Raw genomic sequence first — 18,598 nt, 5'->3', positions numbered from 1 at the left:
TTAATGCCTTTTGAAACTTTAACCCTTTTTAACAAAAAAACAAAACAGCAGTATCCCATTTAAGTGGAACTAATCTATATATCAATGTATTTATTGAGAAAAAAGAACTATTCATCTCCAAAACATAACATGTCAACATGAAAAAACATTGTTTTCTTTGGGAAGGTTTGAACATAGTATTGAACCAACGCACTGGTTTTTTTTTTGTTTTGTTTTTGGGGCAAAGCACAAAGTTAATTATTCTTTTCTTTTAATGAAAGAAATCCAAGTCATGCACATGCAGAAAAACATTGATTAACCCAAACATATCATATAAACATAAGAACTATTCTTTACATTTTTTGTTTAAAAATCTTCATTGGATTTCATAATATAGAAGCTTTATCATTGTTCAATTCAGCTCTGTATGCATTTGGCATTTCCTTGATGCATCTCTTCGATTCAAGTTTGTCAAGAGGTTCATATATCAATTGAAGGGGGCGTGTCTACATGTACTAGGATTTAGCAGTTGCAGCTATTTGAAGGGGCATTTCTTTATACCATATTTTGAACTGTTTTAATTATAGAATTCTATAGACTTTGTCAGAGTTTACATAGAGAAGCAGACCCATACACCAATAGCAAAATTTGACATTTACATGTAGATCTGATTTCTGAGTTCTCTCATTTTTTAACATGCAGCTCTTCATACGAATTTTCTACCTAATACAGCACATTACACTATTTAATACATCAACTGCATGTCTAAAGAGCAAATTTGTGGATGCTGTTGAATTTATTGAATGAAGCCACCCCCACCTCCCCCCCCCCAGAAAAGCCCAATACAAATTTAAAAAAAAATAATTGATCATCATCTCCCACAAGAATGAGAAAGAGGGATGGTATGTAGGCAGACAGGCAAAAATATATATTTTCAGGGATTATTTTCACATCCTTCTGCTTAAATCTGCAACATCGAATGAAATAACGTTTCCTTGGATTGGAGATTTTTAAGGCCAGGGCTCTTTTTTGAATTTCCAAGGCTACTCTAAGTGTTTTGATTGGGGGCAAAATCACCGGAGCCCATGTGTCATTTTAGTTATTCCAAAGATGTAAAGAAGGCAGCATTTAAATGTATAGACGTCCTCTTTATATACATGTAGGTTGTAGCCTATTCAACTTTGCCCATACACATCACTAATACTATTAAACTGATTGATATCTCTATCAGTCTGGAAGCCAGACTATCATTTCTCATATGTATGCCAATGGACAATCAAAAGAAGTCAACATTGTTTTTGTTTGGAGAAGAAAATCGCCCCCAAGCCCCTGAGTTATATTTCTCCCTGGATGCACTAAATGAGGCAGTACATGAACATGTAGTAGGCCCATTCCTATTTCCAAATTCACAATATTCTAATTTCAATCAGTCTGGAAGCCAGACTATCATTTCTCACGTGTATGCCAGTGAGCAATCAGGAGAAGTCAATTTTATTGTGCATTGGTGTGGGAGGTGAAAACCCCAAGTGCTAACAATCCAGGTTTACGCCACGCTTGCATCAAGCCTGGCTGGCAGGATGACTCAGGACTTCTCACAAACCCCTCTTTTACCCTTCAAATCTACTTTAGATGAATGAAAAATCTATTTTAAGCATTTAGTCATCCCTACCATGCCTACTCCTCGCATGTGTATTTACAATGTACATTGTGAATTAAAAGACTAAACAGGGGAGATATTCGTGGTGAGACTACATGAAGGTGCAATAGAGTGTTTAGTATAGCCTATTAAAAGAGAAACATTCATAAACAAGAATAATGAATATTTCAATGTTTTTGATATAAGTTTCAAGTTTATTTTCAATTCTACTTTACACTTACAGCAATTAGGCCTACACCAAAGCAACTTTACACAGTAACCAAAATGTGAAGATTAACAATACAAAACATACTACAAATTTTTAAGAGTGGAATTGTGTATTTATATCTCTTCATGTACAAGTAAAAGTACTAAGGAAATTGAGGTATTCACTGAAAAATAGAGGAAAATGTGTAATAAATATGTGGTAAAACATTTACCCCTTCCGCCTCTCTTTCTCAATAAATATATGCCTACATGTATGTCTATCCTGAATCAATGTATTTTGGGGGAGCATTATCAGGGGAGCATCTTATCATAAATTCATAATCGCCAAAATGTGATGGTTTGAATGCATGTTGGACTTGATACTAATAACAATAAAAGTCTAAAGCAAAAGTGGTAAAAAATTTATGCATAACATAAAATACAAATACTTCTCAATCTGATATAATGAGCATTATGCATTTGCACTCACAATCACCCCACACCCCCATTTTGTAAAGGAAATAATTTGGCAAAACTGAAGTTTGTGGGTCAAATAAAACTGGCATACTGCCATTTGTTGTAGTAAATTACACCAAATTTCTTGCATAGCATGCATGAAGTCAGATTTCACTTCTTTACAGTACACACATAATGAACTTTTTTAGCCTTGATACTCTGGTAGTAATTGTTACTGATCTCATATTTGGGTCCAGATAAATAGAGCATGAAATTTGCCTATTGAACTTCGCATGAACTGTTAACCACATGCGGAAGTAGAGTGTACTACTTTTACAGTGAAATCATGAACAAGGAGAAAGGAAGGGAAAAGAGGGGGGGGGGATGGGAATTAAAAAATGAGAGGGTGGGGTGAGGATAGTGTGTGGAAAATGTATGCAGACCCATATGCATGTGTGTACAAAAGTGCTTGTTTACTATTAAACCCCTCCATAATGTAAGGGAATATTTCACTAATCAGTAAAATTGAGATCAATAAACAACATTTTGGAAAGTAAATTGTTCAATCACATAATAAAATTGTAAATATTTTAATCACAATGATCATAACAATTTGTAATGGTGATTTTATTATGAGGATAAGGATAAAATACTTTAATATACTATTCTGGGAAGGAAAGAGAAAAACAAACAAACTATTAGTTTTTGAAAAGCCAAGATCATTTGCAGTATTGCAAGAAACTTGCAATCATTATTGTCAATTATTGTCTATTATTGTCAACAAAATCCATCAGAAGTCTTGTAATTGATTGCAAATTTCTAACTGATCGCTGGTCTGTAATTGCTTCATTTACTATTAATTTGCTTTAGACCTAATTACAATTGGTCAATCATAATTTGTAAGCTTGCGACTCATATTTGCAATTGATTGCAAAGGACTTGCAACACACACTAATATAGGCAATAAAAATTGTGATTCAGACATTACCAACTGGATATTAAAGCTAGTTTCAATATTTGCATTTGTATCAAACTTGGATGTTGTTGATGAAGAAATCTGATTAAATTGAGAATGATTGCTTTGATGCAACAATGGTAGACCTACTGCCATGACTCTGTTTTAAAACAGATTTTTTTAACAATTAGATTCAAAGTTGACACAAGTCATAGAAGATTGTGGAACCTTTGGATTTAAGGAATAAAAGGGCAAAAAAACATTTGGGAGACTTATTCTTCAAAATAAGCAAGCTCTTTAATGTTCAGGTTTCAAGTTGAGGTTTAACTTCAAACAATAACAACAAACATTTTTTTAATGGGTTAGCGGTAGGGGTATTTGAAGTACGTGTAGTAGGTACATATTCTATAGAATCAAATACTAGTATGACAAAGAAGCTGATTACATTATTGTCCCCTCCTCCCGATCTTAATACCTGAACTGGAGGGGGAAAAAAGAAAACAAAAAGCCACTGCCCAGAGGACAGAGAATAAACCTCCATATAAATACCACAAAGTCAACTTGGCCAATCTTTTGGATGAAACGGTCTGGATTAGGGTTTAAAAGTTAGGCAACAGAAACCCGTTAAGAATAGAGGTGATGTTTGCCGAGTGGGGTCGAAACCTTGGCATAAACAAACACAAGCGCCGGAGATAATGGCGCGAGAACACATGAGGTTACGCTGCAAAAGCCGCTTCATCAAACGAGGCGTCGGCGGCAGCAGCAGTGCAGCATATCTCCCGGTGGCCCAGCCCACCAACGGAATGAGATCTGAAAGCGCTGGTCACGCCAGCGTCGTGAGTAAACCGCTCGCACCTCTTGCCAGGCGATTTACAGGTCTCGACACGAGTATTAAAATTAGACTTTTAGAGGTCTTTCGCAAAAAAACATGAATTCTTTAAAGGAAAAAAAACAATGAACAAATTCAACCCCAAACATAACCAAACCATAATAAAAGCTAGATATTACCACCTCTCGTTCAGTAAATAACATCTTAAAACTAAAGTTAAGGTTTAACTTTAAGAACGTTTGGTCCTGCCTCGCCCTGGCCCTTGGCCCAATTTTGGAAGTTCGACAGCAACATCTAGAATTCTATTTTTCGTTTGATATTGCTATGTTGTGTTTATTTTCTTTTAGGCCTAGTCAAAAAGAAAGTTCAATAAAAATGAAAATAGGTTAGGAACAAAGACAATAATCAAGACAATAGGCCTGATCTAAGAGTCTACAAACTTTAACCTTAGGCTTATAGTAGGCCCTACCGGGTATTTAGAGTCTAAACCACAATGATTTTTAATAACGTCTAAACCACAATGATTTTTAATCAATCAATATCACTCAGGTCTGGAAAATAAATCAGTAGAACTGACACTTGGCTAAATTACTGTTACTTATAAAGTCTTTAGTCCTAACTGTTGTTAGTCAAATAGGGTTTCAACTTTCAACTCAAGTCTCAACCTTGGCCTTTAAAATTAAGGCTTTTAGCAATTTAGGTTCGTTTTTTTTTTACTGACATTAGGATTAGACTGGGGCCTACGACTCAGACTCAGAGGTCTTGCAAATTTTTCAAATGTTAGATCTATCTGAATTAAGTCCCAAGTCTATTAAACCTTAAGTTAGTATTTTATATAAAAGAAATAAACTCACCGATCTCATGACGTCTTCATCGACATCTTGCTCTGGCTCGGCCCAGTCTACCATAATCTGATGTCCCCAAAGTTGAATTCGTCCAGGGATGAGCTTGCGTCGAGCCATGGCTGCAGCCCGATGATTCTCGTATTCGACGAAGGCAAATCCACGATTTTTCGCCTTGTCGTTGATGGATGGGTACACGATAACGTCGACGACTTGCTCCGTCACTTTAGCCATCTCGGCAAGGATTTCTTCTTGTTTCTTGTTCTTGGGGATGCCGCCAACGAACAACCGGCAATTGTCGACAGATGGGCAAACGCCCAAATATCGCCCCTTTCGGATCTCATAATTGTTGAGCTGTTTCACCGCTTTCTTTCCATCTTCTCGATTGGTGTACATCACGAAAGCATATCCGCGATTGCTGCCGCTAAAGTCCATCATCAGACGTAATTCGTAGATTTTTCCAATTTTCATGAAGACGGGAACAAGTTCATCTTCGAATAAATCTCGGGGGATTTTTCCAACGAAGACTTCGCAACCCCGGCTTGGTTGCGGGCCTTCCCAGCCCGGGGGAGGTCCTCCATATTTACGCTGCCCATTCTCCTGAACGATGTGGTAGCCGGTGCGCTCCATCAGAGTCAGGAGAGCTGCCTCGTTTCGAGCACCAGAAATTCCCTCGGGGTTTGACTTATTTGGCGATCCTTCCATCTTCTTCTAATCTCGCTACGAAAAATTACAAGAGTTGAGTTGATTGTGATTTGAAATCTAGCCGGGATGATTATGGCTGAAATTGTGATGATCACTGGATTTTGATCCCCAATCAATTAGTGCTGATCCGATATCGCGGCGCGGCGATTTCTTATCAATTTTGAGAGCTAGCAAAGCGCGCGCGCAGAACAAACAAAACGTCGGCTGCTAATCGCTAGCTCCCAGACCAAGGTCGAAGAAAATAAATGTCGAAACGTCTTCTGTTTTTAACTCAGTGACTTTATTGTCTCATCCATTTCATAATTCTCATCTCCTCCTTCCTTCCTCTTCCTCTTTCTTCTTTTTCTTCTTCTTCTCTTTCTTCTTCTTCTTCTCCTTCTTCCTCCTCCTCCTTCTCCTCCTTCTTTTACTTCTAATTTAAAACTTTTTATTTATTGACCACTTTTGTAGCTCTTTCATTTTTCTCATTGTCTGTCCCCCTACAGGGGAAGCGCGGGGGGGGGTTCAGCCCCCTATTTTGTTTTCAAAAACCGTGTACAAAAACGTAAAAATGATTATGATTGTGATTTTCTGCATGGTCGGCGCGGCCCCTAGGTATAACCCTCTTCTCTTTCTATTCCCATTTCTGCTTTCAACTGTTTTTCATCCCTTCTGTTGGAGTCCATTTTCAGAGAAGAGTTTTGGTTCAGATTGAGATAAACCTATATTTAGACATCAAATCAACAATTCTATAAACGTTCATGTTTTCCGACTTGGCTGCTTTATTTTCTCATGTTCGTTCTTTAGTGTATGCGGTACTGCATGCACAAACACTGAAACAGGGTCTTTTTTCAACTGATATCAAAATATTGAGCGCTGTTGTTTTTAGTGCATCATTGGAAATATTTTCCTCAATTCTGACATTTGTTAGGTTGTATACCGCCACGCGAAGTTATTGAAAATATATTGCCCCCGGGATTAAACCACAGTTAAAACCACATGCGTTGGATACACACTAACTATATAAGAGTAAAGCCTTGCGACATCAAAGAATGACGCCAAAAGCCTAACCACGTGGGTGTAAACATGGAAAAGAGGACACGCCCCCTAACCATGCTAACTCGAGTGCAGAAACTGACAGGCTCTTTCCTTCTTTCCTTCCTTCTTTCTTTCTATTTTTCTTTCTTTTTCTTAAAGTTCTTTCTTGCATTCCTTCCTATCCATTTTTTTATTCTCCCTCTCTTTCCGCCTCTCTCTCTCTATTTTTGTATGCATGACAAGTGATCGTGAATGAAGATGGCGAAGAAACGGTAGACAACTGAGAAAACCCCAACAGGAATCAAAGTGTTATCAGTAAGACAGAAAAAAAAAGAAAATGGAAGGAGACTAATAAAGAACAGAAGACGAATCAGTTTTTGAAAATGAAGAAAAACGCAAACTGATAAAGATCAAAGGATCCTCCTTGACCTTTCAGCAGAGATTACAGTTCGAATCCCAAGCAGTGATTTATTAGATTTATGATTAACCAGAATATTTACCAAACAAGTCTCCTTATCATTATTTGGAATGGAATTTGTTCTTTCATGATCAATTTCTTATCGAATGACAATCCACAATACACTGGAAAAAAAACCAGGGGTTAATATTGACACCAGGGTGAGCCCGGTATTGTGTCTACACCTGAGAAGTGTTAACACCAATTTTAAAACAGCATCGGTTTGATTCCAAACTGGTGTTGTTTCAATACTCCTCTGGTGTTTACATACAGAAACCGGGCTGGTGGTTAATGAACACCGAAGTTTTTGCAGTGTCCGACTTTACCAGTTTACAACGTTATACAGAATAATTGGACAAGAAAGGAATCATAGTTTAATCAGAAGAGACTAACAGAAATGTTTAATTTGCCATCGAAGAAATGGGTAATTTTGAAAAAAAAAACGGGTTAATTGACACCAGGGTGAGCCCGGTATTGTGTCTACACCTGAGAAGTGTTAACACCAATTTTAAAACAGCATCGGTTTGATTCCAAACTGGTGTTGTTTCAATACTCCTCTGGTGTTTACATACAGATACCGGGCTGGTGGTTAATGAACACCGAAGTTTTTGCAGTGTCCGACTTTACCAGTTTACAACGTTATACAGAATAATAGACGATTGGACAAGTAAGGAATCATAGTTTAATAAGAAGGGACAAACATAGCAATGTTTAATTTGCCATCGAAGAAATGGATAATTTTGTAAAGTAAATTCGCCACAAGTTGTGAATTAATCACTCCAATCATTCATTACAAGACGTGAATTAATTACAAGTTGTGAATTAATCACTCCAATCATTAATACAAGACGGTAAATAACGTGCCTAATACCTCAGTTTAACCATTCATTATAAACCTTCAAAAATCGATTACTAATTAAAAGGGGGATTAATCCCGTGTGTGTGTGTGTGTGTATTTGAGTTTTGTCAGACGTGTATCAATCAGATATGATTATTTACGTCTGGGACCGACCTTTAACGTCACCATCCGAAAGACGTGACCAGGGCTCGAACCTCGAACCTCTGCATCAATTTGTAACTTCCCCACAGCTTGGATTACAGGCGCACGCCACAACGCCCGGCGATATAGGTTGGTTTTATAATTATTTAAACACGGAAAAGGAGAGGAGAAAAATATTTGTGACAGTTTGATGAAAATCATCAAAGAATAAGTGAGTAATTGTTAAAAATGTTAATTGTTTTGTTTGCTAAGCTTTACTTTTTTGTTAATATTGCTTCTTGTCACAATAACTCTGATCTGTCTTAATAAGTTGAAAATATAGCAATTTTACACAGCAAAAACTGTGGTGTTAACCGGTGTACACAGAGGACCACACCAGTTATTTTACACCGGTGTTAAATTGATGGTGTTAGATTCACACCTATATGGTGTTATCACAACACATTTTGTTGTTACATTTACACTCTTTGGTGTTATGTTTAATCTCTAGGGTGTAATTTTACCACCTCAGGGTGTGGTCCTCTATTAACACCAATTGGTGTCAGTTTTAACACCGCAGTTTTGACAGTGTACCATGATTATGAAGTTATGATTTAATGAAACATACAAGTGTTTTTTGGGGTTAAATTCGTGACGTCATATATCATGCAAATAATTCCTTTTTTAACGTAACATGAATAAAGCATGCATGGATGGACCTGGGAAGGATGACAGGAGTCGTGGAAGCGGGGGGGGGGGGGATGGGGCAACCCCCACACTTTTTTCAAAAACCATGTACATAAACGTAAAAATGACCATATGATTGTGATTTTTTTGCATGGTCAGGCCTCCCCCCCCACTTTGAAAACCGTTCCGCGGCCCCTGTTGTGCTGGGGGGTTATTTATTTTCTATAGGCAGCACTCCGTTGAATTATGGTAGGTGAGGCCAAATAAATAAATAAATATAACAAAGAGGACCTACATTTTGTAGTGAAACCTTTTTGGAAAGTCCGTGGTTCGATCCCCGGCCGCGGCACGAACATGACCAATGCCTGTTGGCAAAGCATTTAATCTACAAAGCTCTTTTATCTTGCTTTCAAATAAATGGAAATGCTATATGCATTATCGGTAACTAGGTGTGCACTTGTTTAAAAAAAATATGATCATCTCCTCCGTAGGATGTAGACATGACGTGATCCAAAAGTTTTCTAGTTACATAGGCATCTTTTATGTGTTGAAGATTAAAAACATATTGTCCATAATATTAAAAAAAAGAATAGCTCGCGCTTTGCGCTCGTGTTAATTCTTTAGTTAGATCATGGACCCTAGGTTCCATGATTAGATGCACGTCTTATTAATGATGGCAGAAACCTGCTTGGATGGCTTTTAATTTTCATTTCTTATTGAAATGCCCTTAAGTTTGAGCTTGTGATTTACACTCGCAATAATGCCATTTTTACAGTAATTAAACGCAAAACGAGTTTTACAACTTCAGCTTTGATTTTCCCCCCCAAACCGCTCGCTCATTATACTCTCTTGCGAAAATAAAGCCTACATATACATCTTTCCACAATCAGAAGTCACTTCAAAAATTCTTTTCTCTACTTAATTACTATATAAAACACACAATTGACTTCACGCAGATAATAATCTCATGGTGAAAATATCACCAAATTGCCCATTTTGGCGTACAATCTAGTGTAATTTTTGGCTTTGCCACCAAACGAAAATTCGTTCGGCCGCCCTTGCCTTCCCATCCTCATAACAATCTAACAGCAACGCTGCTTCTCCCCCCCCCCCCACCACCACACTTGCCCTTCCTCTGCTTTCCCGGTTTTCATTTTTCGGATTAACGAATTCGGGATAAAGAACCTTATTCCGTTTTCGGATTAACGAACCTTCGGAATAACGAATCTTATTTCGTTTTCGGATTAACGAACCTGGGAAACCTGAGATCATGTCATCTGATCATCTCTTCTAAAAGATGTTGACATGATGAGATCCGGGATCTTGTCGTCTGATCATCTCTTCTGAAAGATGTCGACATGATGAGATCCGGAATCATGTCATCTGATCATCTCTTTTGAAAGATGTCGACATGACGAGATCCGGGATCTTGTCATCTGATCATCTCTTCTAAAAGATGTCGACATGATGAGATCCGGGATCTTGTCATCTGATCATCTCTTCTGAAAGATGTGGACATGATGAGATCCGGGATCTTGTCATCTGATCATCTCGACTAAAAGATGTCGACATGATGAGATCCGGGATCTTGTCATCTGATCATCTCTTCTAAAAGATGTCGACATGATGAGATCCGGGATCTTGTCATTGATCATCTCTTCTGAAAGATGTGGACATGATGAGATCCGGGATCTTGTCATCTGATCATCTCTTCTAAAAGATGTCGACATGATGAGATCCGGGATCTTGTCATCTGATCATCTCTTCTAAAAGATGTCGACATGATGAGATCCGGGATCTTGTCATCTGATCATCTCTTCTAAAAGATGTCGACATGATGAGATCCGGGATCTTGTCATCTGATCATCTCTTCTGAAAGATGTGGACATGACGAGATCAGGTATCTCGTCTGATCTTTTGCTATCAAGATGTCGACTTCCCAAGATAATTATCTAAACATCTCGGTGGGTGGCACTTTTAAGCTTCCATAGAAAATGCATATTTTGGAGTTTATATCACACGGCGTCTGGATACATGGCCCTGTGAACGCTTTTATAACAGGGATGCTGGTTTAACTTTGAGAAGGAAAAAAAAGGAGGGATAAAATGTTTTCACTATTAAATGAAGGTCACTTTAATTTGTTCACGAGAAATTTGACAAGCCCCACCCCCAAAAAGTTTTTTACTACATAATGAAGGTGATTTTTGTTACATTTCTGCTATTTAGCATACCTACCGGACCAAAGGCTTCGATCCGGGGGTGGGGGGATATACTATGTCCGGTAGGTTTAAACAACAAAGTAATAAATTCTAAATATTTAATTTTCAATAAGTATGGTTGTTCAAACTGTTGAGCTAAAATAGTTTATACCTTAATATTATAGTGAACAGAGTTGTATTAATATGGCGATTTTAAAATGTTTGAGTTCGATTTTTGTACCTCTCTGCCGCCCCCATACACCAAAGCGTCTACCGACATATTTTCAGTTTACTAGTACTAGTAATTCATTCGTTCTCATTCATATTCATTCATTTCATTTATTTGACCATCTAAAAACAGAGTACATGAACATCATAAAATAAGTATAATACAAATCAATCATTGACAAACAAGATACAATTTAAAAATGGCCAGGACCCAAAAGAAGCAAAACTGCTTATAAGCTGGGCCCTACATAAAAAATACATGTAAAATATTAAGAGTATAGTTTGCACACATACACACACACACACACCATACACTCACATACACAACCATCCCAATACATGTACATCCACGCATCAATCCATACACAGCAAACATACAGCTCGAGATCATAGAGAAAATAGGAAAGGAAAGAGAGTGAAGAGTGATACAAGCAAGAAAGCTGAAAAAAGAAGCTGTAGAAGATGAAATAGATCAGTATCCTACTCAGCCATGGACAACATTTTACTAAATATAAGTTTCTTATACATACACTTAAATCGATTTATCGTAGTACTGGATCTTATATCGTAATTTAGCTTATTCCATTCGCGTACCCCAACAGAAGATAAGGAATTATAGAGTAATGTTGAATGACAAAGAGGAATATGTAAATTTTTGCTTTGACGAGTTGAATAATTATGAAATGCAGAATTTGGTTGGAACATATCAATAAAAACAGGCGGTAAAAGGTTTTTGTGAAATTTGAACATGAACATGGATGTATTAAGCTTTATTAAGTAAGTTACAGGAATAATTTTCATTTTTAAAAACAGTGGCAAACTTGAGGATAAATGATGACTATTTGTAATTAACCGAGTTATGCGTTTCTGTAACTTATAAATTTTGTCTAGTTTTGTTTTGTATGTATTTCCCCAGATGACATTGCAATAATTTAAATGTGGAAGGATTGTTGAATTATAAGTTTTCATTAATATGTTCCTTGGAAGAATATTTTTTAATTTATACAAGATACCAGTACTACGAGAAATTTTAGAACAGATATAATCAATATGACGTTCTGTGGATAATTTTTCTCTCCTCTCACCTTTTTTCCAGATTACTTTGACATTATTATCATACACCAAAAACGGCCGATGTTTGTAAACATAATGCACAATATTTTGAACAATATCCGTCACCCCTTTTTTTTGGTGGTGTTGATTCAAATCACCTTTCTATTATACGTTTTTCCTGTTCGTTTAATTGCCTCCACATCTCACTTCGTTTATCATGTGGTAACTCGGTTTTGAACAGCGTTGATCTACCAAATTATCCAATTTTGATTCGATTAACAAAAAAAAAACTTTTTAAGGGTCTTGGTTTATACTTTCATGCACGGGGGAGGTGTTAACCGGTTGAAAATTTACCTTGACAGTACTCTAAAATTGATTTTTTTTTAATTACTGCAAAAAAAATCACAACTTGGCTGTTTGGCATTAACTTCTCTCCAGGCGTATACATGAAGCAAAGCTGAATGGGTGGGGGATTTAGGAACCCCCCCCTTTTTTTGGGGGGGTTGGTTAATCATGGACAAAAATCTTGTCATATATTCCCATCTATTTTGTTTGTTTAATCATATGTACTTATATATGGGCTTTAAACAGCATCTTGGTCACCACATCACTACGTGAGGAATAATAAACAATCTCAGTTAAGTACTTCTTACCTGAAATTAAAGAATATGGAAAGTTGCCATGCATAAAAGAACAAAGTAATGATTTCTCAAAGCAAACAATTCGGAAACTCAGGTATGCATCTAATTGTAAATGAACTAGAGCTACACCTGTATCCTTTGGTGAGAATGGAAAAAAAACCCATGAATTTCATGTTGGATGCATTTCGACGGTGTCAATGACCTCCGTTTCACCTCTGATCATTCCTAAATACAAATGACCTCTCTGTTTTTGAGTGACAGTTTGACGATAAACATTGTATTGTTCTCTTACACGACCGAGGGAGGGCGGCATCTTTGAAATGAAATGTACGTCAGCGTTGTCGGCGCGCGCTGAGGATTTCTCGGTAAGGAGCCTTTGTGGAAGAGCGACAGAAAGCGTGGGAATTTTGACACTTTCAATGTTTCTCATGTTCGATGGTTATTTACGAGTAAGAAACGATAATAACATCGAAATGTTTTGTTTTTTGCTTGAAATCAACATGATTGGAATGGGTTTAAGACTTTAGACTGTGGCAAAATTGATATGATAGCTGTGAACTAAAACTATGAAATATGTGAGTTATGTCCTATTTTACTTGCATATAGGGGCTATTCCCATTTTGGTTTAATCGGAAAACTCATTTTTATTTTTTTTCATCATCATCATCATCATCATCATCATCATCACCATCATCGTCATCATAATTACCATCATCGCCATCATCATCACCATCATCGTCATCATCATCACCACCATCATCACTACTGTCATCATCACCATCATCATCACCACCATCATCATCATCACCATCGTCATCATCATCATCCCCACCATCATACATCACCAGTGGCGGACCGTGACCCTGAGTATTGTTTGCGAACAATGCTGTGCCCCTCCAATGCTTTGTCTCCTCCCGGTCACGGTCCGCCACTAACCATCACCAACACAATCATCACCATCACTAAGATCACCTTCATCTTTATTACTTGCCATTATCATCAAGATTTCATTAAAAAAACAAATTTCTTTTTATTTCATGAAAATTTATTTTACAAAATATGAACAACTGAATGGATTCATGCTCCTGCCACTGAATTAACAAACAAGATTTTAGCCATGGACAAAAAAAAAGTAATACAAAAGTGATTTATTCCACTGTCTGACATACAAACCCCACTTTATATTTCATTTCCTTTATCCCCCTTTCCCTTTCCCCATTTTTCTCCTTTCCTATCTATCTCTCTTCTATGCTCTTTTGCTCTGCCATATCATGAAAAAAATAACAAGCTTTAAAGATAAATTCCAGTATTGGTAACGATCTCAAAATGACTTTTTTCAGAATCTAATATAATGACCACCTAAGTGTCTGTTTGTATGAATAAAAAATGTGCTAAAGGATTTTGGAAGAAATTGTGTAATTGCTGAGAAATAAGCAAAATAAGCGCGGATTCGGTCACTTCCGTCGGGTCTTTATTCCAGCAATAATAATACACTGTCCCACGTGTGCCTTTCTGTGTTGGTTATCTTCAGTGTGAACATTTTTCAGCGTAGATTTCAAGATTTCACAAAGTTCAGTTTATGTAACTGTACCAGATCTAGATCCTCGATGATATACTGACAATTAAGCCTGGTTTTACAGACTTTCTCATGAAATCAGTGTTTACTGCAACTACTGGCATTTCTCTTTAAAGATAAATACCAGGTAACAATATCAAAATAATGTTGAACAGAATCCAATGAAATTAGCACCAAAGTGTTGTATTTTGTTAAAGTGCTTCCCCCCTCCCCAAGTGGACTCAAGCCGGCTTGATCAGTGAACTAGGAATAGAATAAAATAGTGATAGCGAACAAACCAAAATCAGAATAACAATTTTTGCGTGAAAAGTCGATCAGGGGGGCGTTTCATCAATATTTTCGTCCGACGAGTTGTCAGATCTGACAACTTTCCTGGATTCTGATTGGTTGAGAAGCACCGTTACTATAGTACCTGTCGGATAAAACGTCTGACAAGTCCTTTCATGAAACGCTCCCCAGGTCACAAATGAGTAGGAGAAGTGAAGACGGTTTAAGAGTAGACAAGTGATTGTAGGCCTCAGTCCATGTGTGTCGGGGGGGGGGGGGGGGGATGATGATCTTGAGGCGGCTTCAGTCCACTTTCGGCCTATGTGTATCATCACCCAAATTGCAGGCTTGAAGGTGCCGTCCAAGCTTGCATCCAAAATGTATGTGTATCAGGGGCCATAGAGTTCAAGTAGCCGGAGCATGTCTTACAATGGCTAGACGAGGAATGGTTGGAGGGATATAAAGGCATCATTCAAACGCTAGATGAACATTCCTTTCTTGGTCTCTCTTGATGATCTCATACTGTCTGGTTACCTCGTCGACCTTTCGCTGAACAAGACCTATGAAATCAAAATCAAATGAAATATCTATTAATCTGGGGTGTTAGAGATCAGAAACAAAAATAGTTGAAGAGCTGGGGAGTGTTTCATCAACATTTTTGTCCGACAAGTTATCAGATCAGGGGCCTGTTGCAGAAAGAGTTGCGTTTAAACGCAAGTAAAAAAAAATCAATCGCAATTCTCAAATGTGCACTGTTGATTGGTTGAAAATCAAGTTGCGCATGATTTTTAGAGTTGAGTTTGATTGCAACTCTTTCTGCAACGGGCCCCTGACAACTTTCCTTGATTACGATTGGCTGAGAGGCACTGTTACTATGAAATCTGTCAGATATAAGGGGACTTGTTGTATAAAATGTCCAACAAGTCCTTTCATGAAACGCTCCCCTGAAATTGAAAGAGCTCCCATACATTTGTACAGAGGAAAGCTAAATTAAGTTGAAATCAGCAATTTAGCTGAACTATCGAACTATCATACCCCTGATTAATAGAGCTTTGCATCAATCTATTTCTAAGCACATGACTACAGTCTCACTGACAGGAATACTCTAAATCCCTGAAAGGACCCATATGGTTTCTGTTACAATCCACATTGAACTTTATAATTATTTCGCTGTAGAAGACATAAAAGCAATACAATCTACAATGAGACACATTTATTTGGACCCATTGAAATAGGAATTCAATTTCACTTTAGATTATGCCTCTCGCTGAATTTTTAATTTCAACTCTTGGGCATCTTTTGAGACCATAATTTTGAAATTCAATTTCTCATGTATTTTACTGCTTTATGAATTTCTTATGCATTTAATTGGTTTTTACATGTCTTTCACTACATTTATTGCAGAACGTGTTTGAAGCATAATTATGCTAAAATCAATCAATTTCAGTTGAAATTAAAATAATCATACCTGTATGAATGGGGTGTGGAAATTCAATTTTTGCATTAACTTTGTACATAAAATGACATTTTGGGGCAATTTTGGGACTGACATGCAACTTACATTTTACATAAATTTGCAACCATGTAACTGGGCATTGCAACTGTAGTCTAAAAGTTGCACAAGACTGGAAGGAAACAAGAAGTGAAACGTCTGGGTGTGTTCTTTTCGAGTTACAGATTTATCAGGGAAAATGTCAGGGGGGAGGATTGAACCCCCCCCCCCTGGGGCCAGAAAAGATTGAATACTATACCTGTATTTTGGTCAATCCATTGCAGCGAGTTCATATGAGCATTCAGGATCTTGGCAACTTGGTTTACCTGTTGATTGAATTTAAGAGAGAAATTACAAGAGATATTTAAAATAGAATGCAGCCCTTGAAACCATTTAAATTCATGTAAAAGAGACAAATCAAAGAAACAGATCAACAAAAGTTTGAGGAAGATTGAACTTAAGAGAGAAATTACAAGAGATATCCAACCCTTGAAACCATTAACTCTCATACAATAGAGAAAAATCACAGAAACAGATCAATGAACGTTTGAGGAAGGTTGAATTTAAGAGAGAAATTACAAGAAACATTAAGAGAATGCAACCCCTGAAACCAATAACATCCATGTAAAAGAGAAAAATCAAAGAAAGAGATCAACAAAAGTTTGAGGAATATTGAATGAATATTAAGAAAATAATGAGCTTTGAATACTGAGATCATTAACGACATATATGTAGATCCTTCAACTGACAGAGCGAAAAAGGTCTGTGATGTCACCTACGGACAACTTCCCCTTTACTTTTGTGCATATTTCACTTAAATTTTCTCTTTTATCTAGTGTCGGAAGATCCCATGTTTTTCGGACGTTTTATCCGACAAGTCCCATTTTATCTGACAGTTACTATAGTAACAGTGCCTCTCAGCCAATCAGAATCAAGGAAAGATGTCAGATCTGACAACTTGTCGGACAAAAATGTTGATGAAACGGTCCCCAGATTACACTCCTTGTTTCATGGAGCAGACAAGTAATCAATCGCAAATTTGCAATTAATTGCAAGGCATATGCTTAATTTCGGGAACAAAAATAGACTTGCGATTGATCACAAGTTTCTTGCAACGCCCCATTAGAGTCGCACTTGAATGTCTAGTTGCGCGCATTATAAAAGGCATGACAGCATTGGTCAGATCATGCCAAGATGACGCGCACTTCTGCGTACTGATCAATAACATTGCGCGTTGCATATCATGTACGTGTCAACATTTAAAGATAAATTCCAGTTTTGGTAACGATCTCAAAATGACTTTTTACCGAATCTAATATAATGACCACCCAAGTGTCTGTTTATGTGAATAAAAAATATGTGCCAAAGGATTCTGGAAGAAATTGTGTAATTGCTGAGAAATAAGCAATATAAGCGTGGATTCGGTCACTTCCGTCGGGTCTTTATTCCAGCAATAATAATACACTGTCCCACGTGTGCCTATCTGTGTTGGTGATCTTCAGTGTGATCATTTTTCAGCGTAGATTTCAAGATTTCACAAAGTTCAGCTTATGTAACTGTACCAGATCTAGATCCTCGATGATATACTGACAATTAAGCCTGGTTTTACAGACTTTCTCATGAAATCAGTGTTTACTGCAACTACTGGCATTTCTCTTTAAGTGCGACCTAAGTCATACTTCAATCTTTGTGAAACACCCCTTTGGTATTCATTTTCACCCACTTCACCATGACACCATTATCTTTATTATCAAAAGGACTTACAGGATCTGTCTGGTCCATAGATGTGTTGGATGTGTTCATGTGATCAATAATCTCTTTTAAATCTTGGACCATCCTCTTCAACTGGGAATCTATGCTCTCAGACATCTGATACCTATTAAGATGAAGATAGTATTTTAAATGATTACATTCTCAAGTTCAAAAAATTTCTTCAAGATAACCATTGAATTTAACTCTTCATCACTCAAGCTCTTGTATTTTTTTAATCAAACATGTTTATCATGTCACGTACACTTATACATCTCTTTCGTTTTCCTGTTGATCGGCGAGGTCCGTCTGTGAGTGCTGGGGCTGGATTCTGGAGACCTTTAATCTCTCTTTTTCTTATTTCCTTTTCTATTTTTATTTCCAATTTTTCTTTTTAATTCAACTGGTCAATGCTCAAGTTGGTACCTTATTTTTTTTTATATGCTAAACAACTGCAAGAATATTTATTAGGAGGCTGCACTCTACAAGCTCTGCTTTTTAGCAGCCTCCTCCATTCTCAACCTGATTTGTAATAATCTTGAATATAATTTTCTGTACAGGAATAATTGAAATATGTTTTGTTATTTATATATGTCAACATGTACAGAAGAAACTGTAATTGTTGAAAATGGAAATAAACGAATG

At 37.1% G+C, this 18,598-nt stretch overlaps 2 protein-coding genes across 9 annotated transcripts in view; both read right to left on the bottom strand.

The window, feature by feature from the left end:
- The window catches only part of LOC121417095 (APOBEC1 complementation factor-like), a 33,320-nt gene extending 27,683 nt beyond the window's left edge, over window positions 1–5,637 (bottom strand). For all 6 annotated transcript variants that reach the window (XM_041610667.1, XM_041610669.1, XM_041610668.1 and 3 more), the window contains exon 1: window positions 4,917–5,637. In XM_041610667.1, coding sequence (XP_041466601.1) covers window positions 4,917–5,609 — 693 coding nt within the window. In that variant the 5' untranslated portion in view covers window positions 5,610–5,637. The remainder of the gene's footprint in view (window positions 1–4,916) is intronic.
- A 9,405-nt stretch (window positions 5,638–15,042) lies between these two features.
- LOC121417094 (nuclear pore glycoprotein p62-like) overlaps window positions 15,043–18,598 on the bottom strand; it is a 21,982-nt gene continuing 18,426 nt past the window's right edge. For all 3 annotated transcript variants that reach the window (XM_041610665.1, XM_041610664.1, XM_041610666.1), the window contains 3 exons: window positions 17,969–18,080; window positions 16,464–16,530; window positions 15,043–15,272 (listed from right to left, as the gene is read on the bottom strand). In XM_041610665.1, coding sequence (XP_041466599.1) covers window positions 15,181–15,272; window positions 16,464–16,530; window positions 17,969–18,080 — 271 coding nt within the window. In that variant the 3' untranslated portion in view covers window positions 15,043–15,180. The remainder of the gene's footprint in view (window positions 15,273–16,463; window positions 16,531–17,968; window positions 18,081–18,598) is intronic.

Source organism: Lytechinus variegatus, chromosome 6 (genome assembly GCF_018143015.1).
Source record: "Lytechinus variegatus isolate NC3 chromosome 6, Lvar_3.0, whole genome shotgun sequence".
NCBI lineage: Eukaryota > Metazoa > Echinodermata > Echinoidea > Temnopleuroida > Toxopneustidae > Lytechinus > Lytechinus variegatus.
This window is presented reverse-complemented; position numbering and strand designations above follow the sequence as displayed.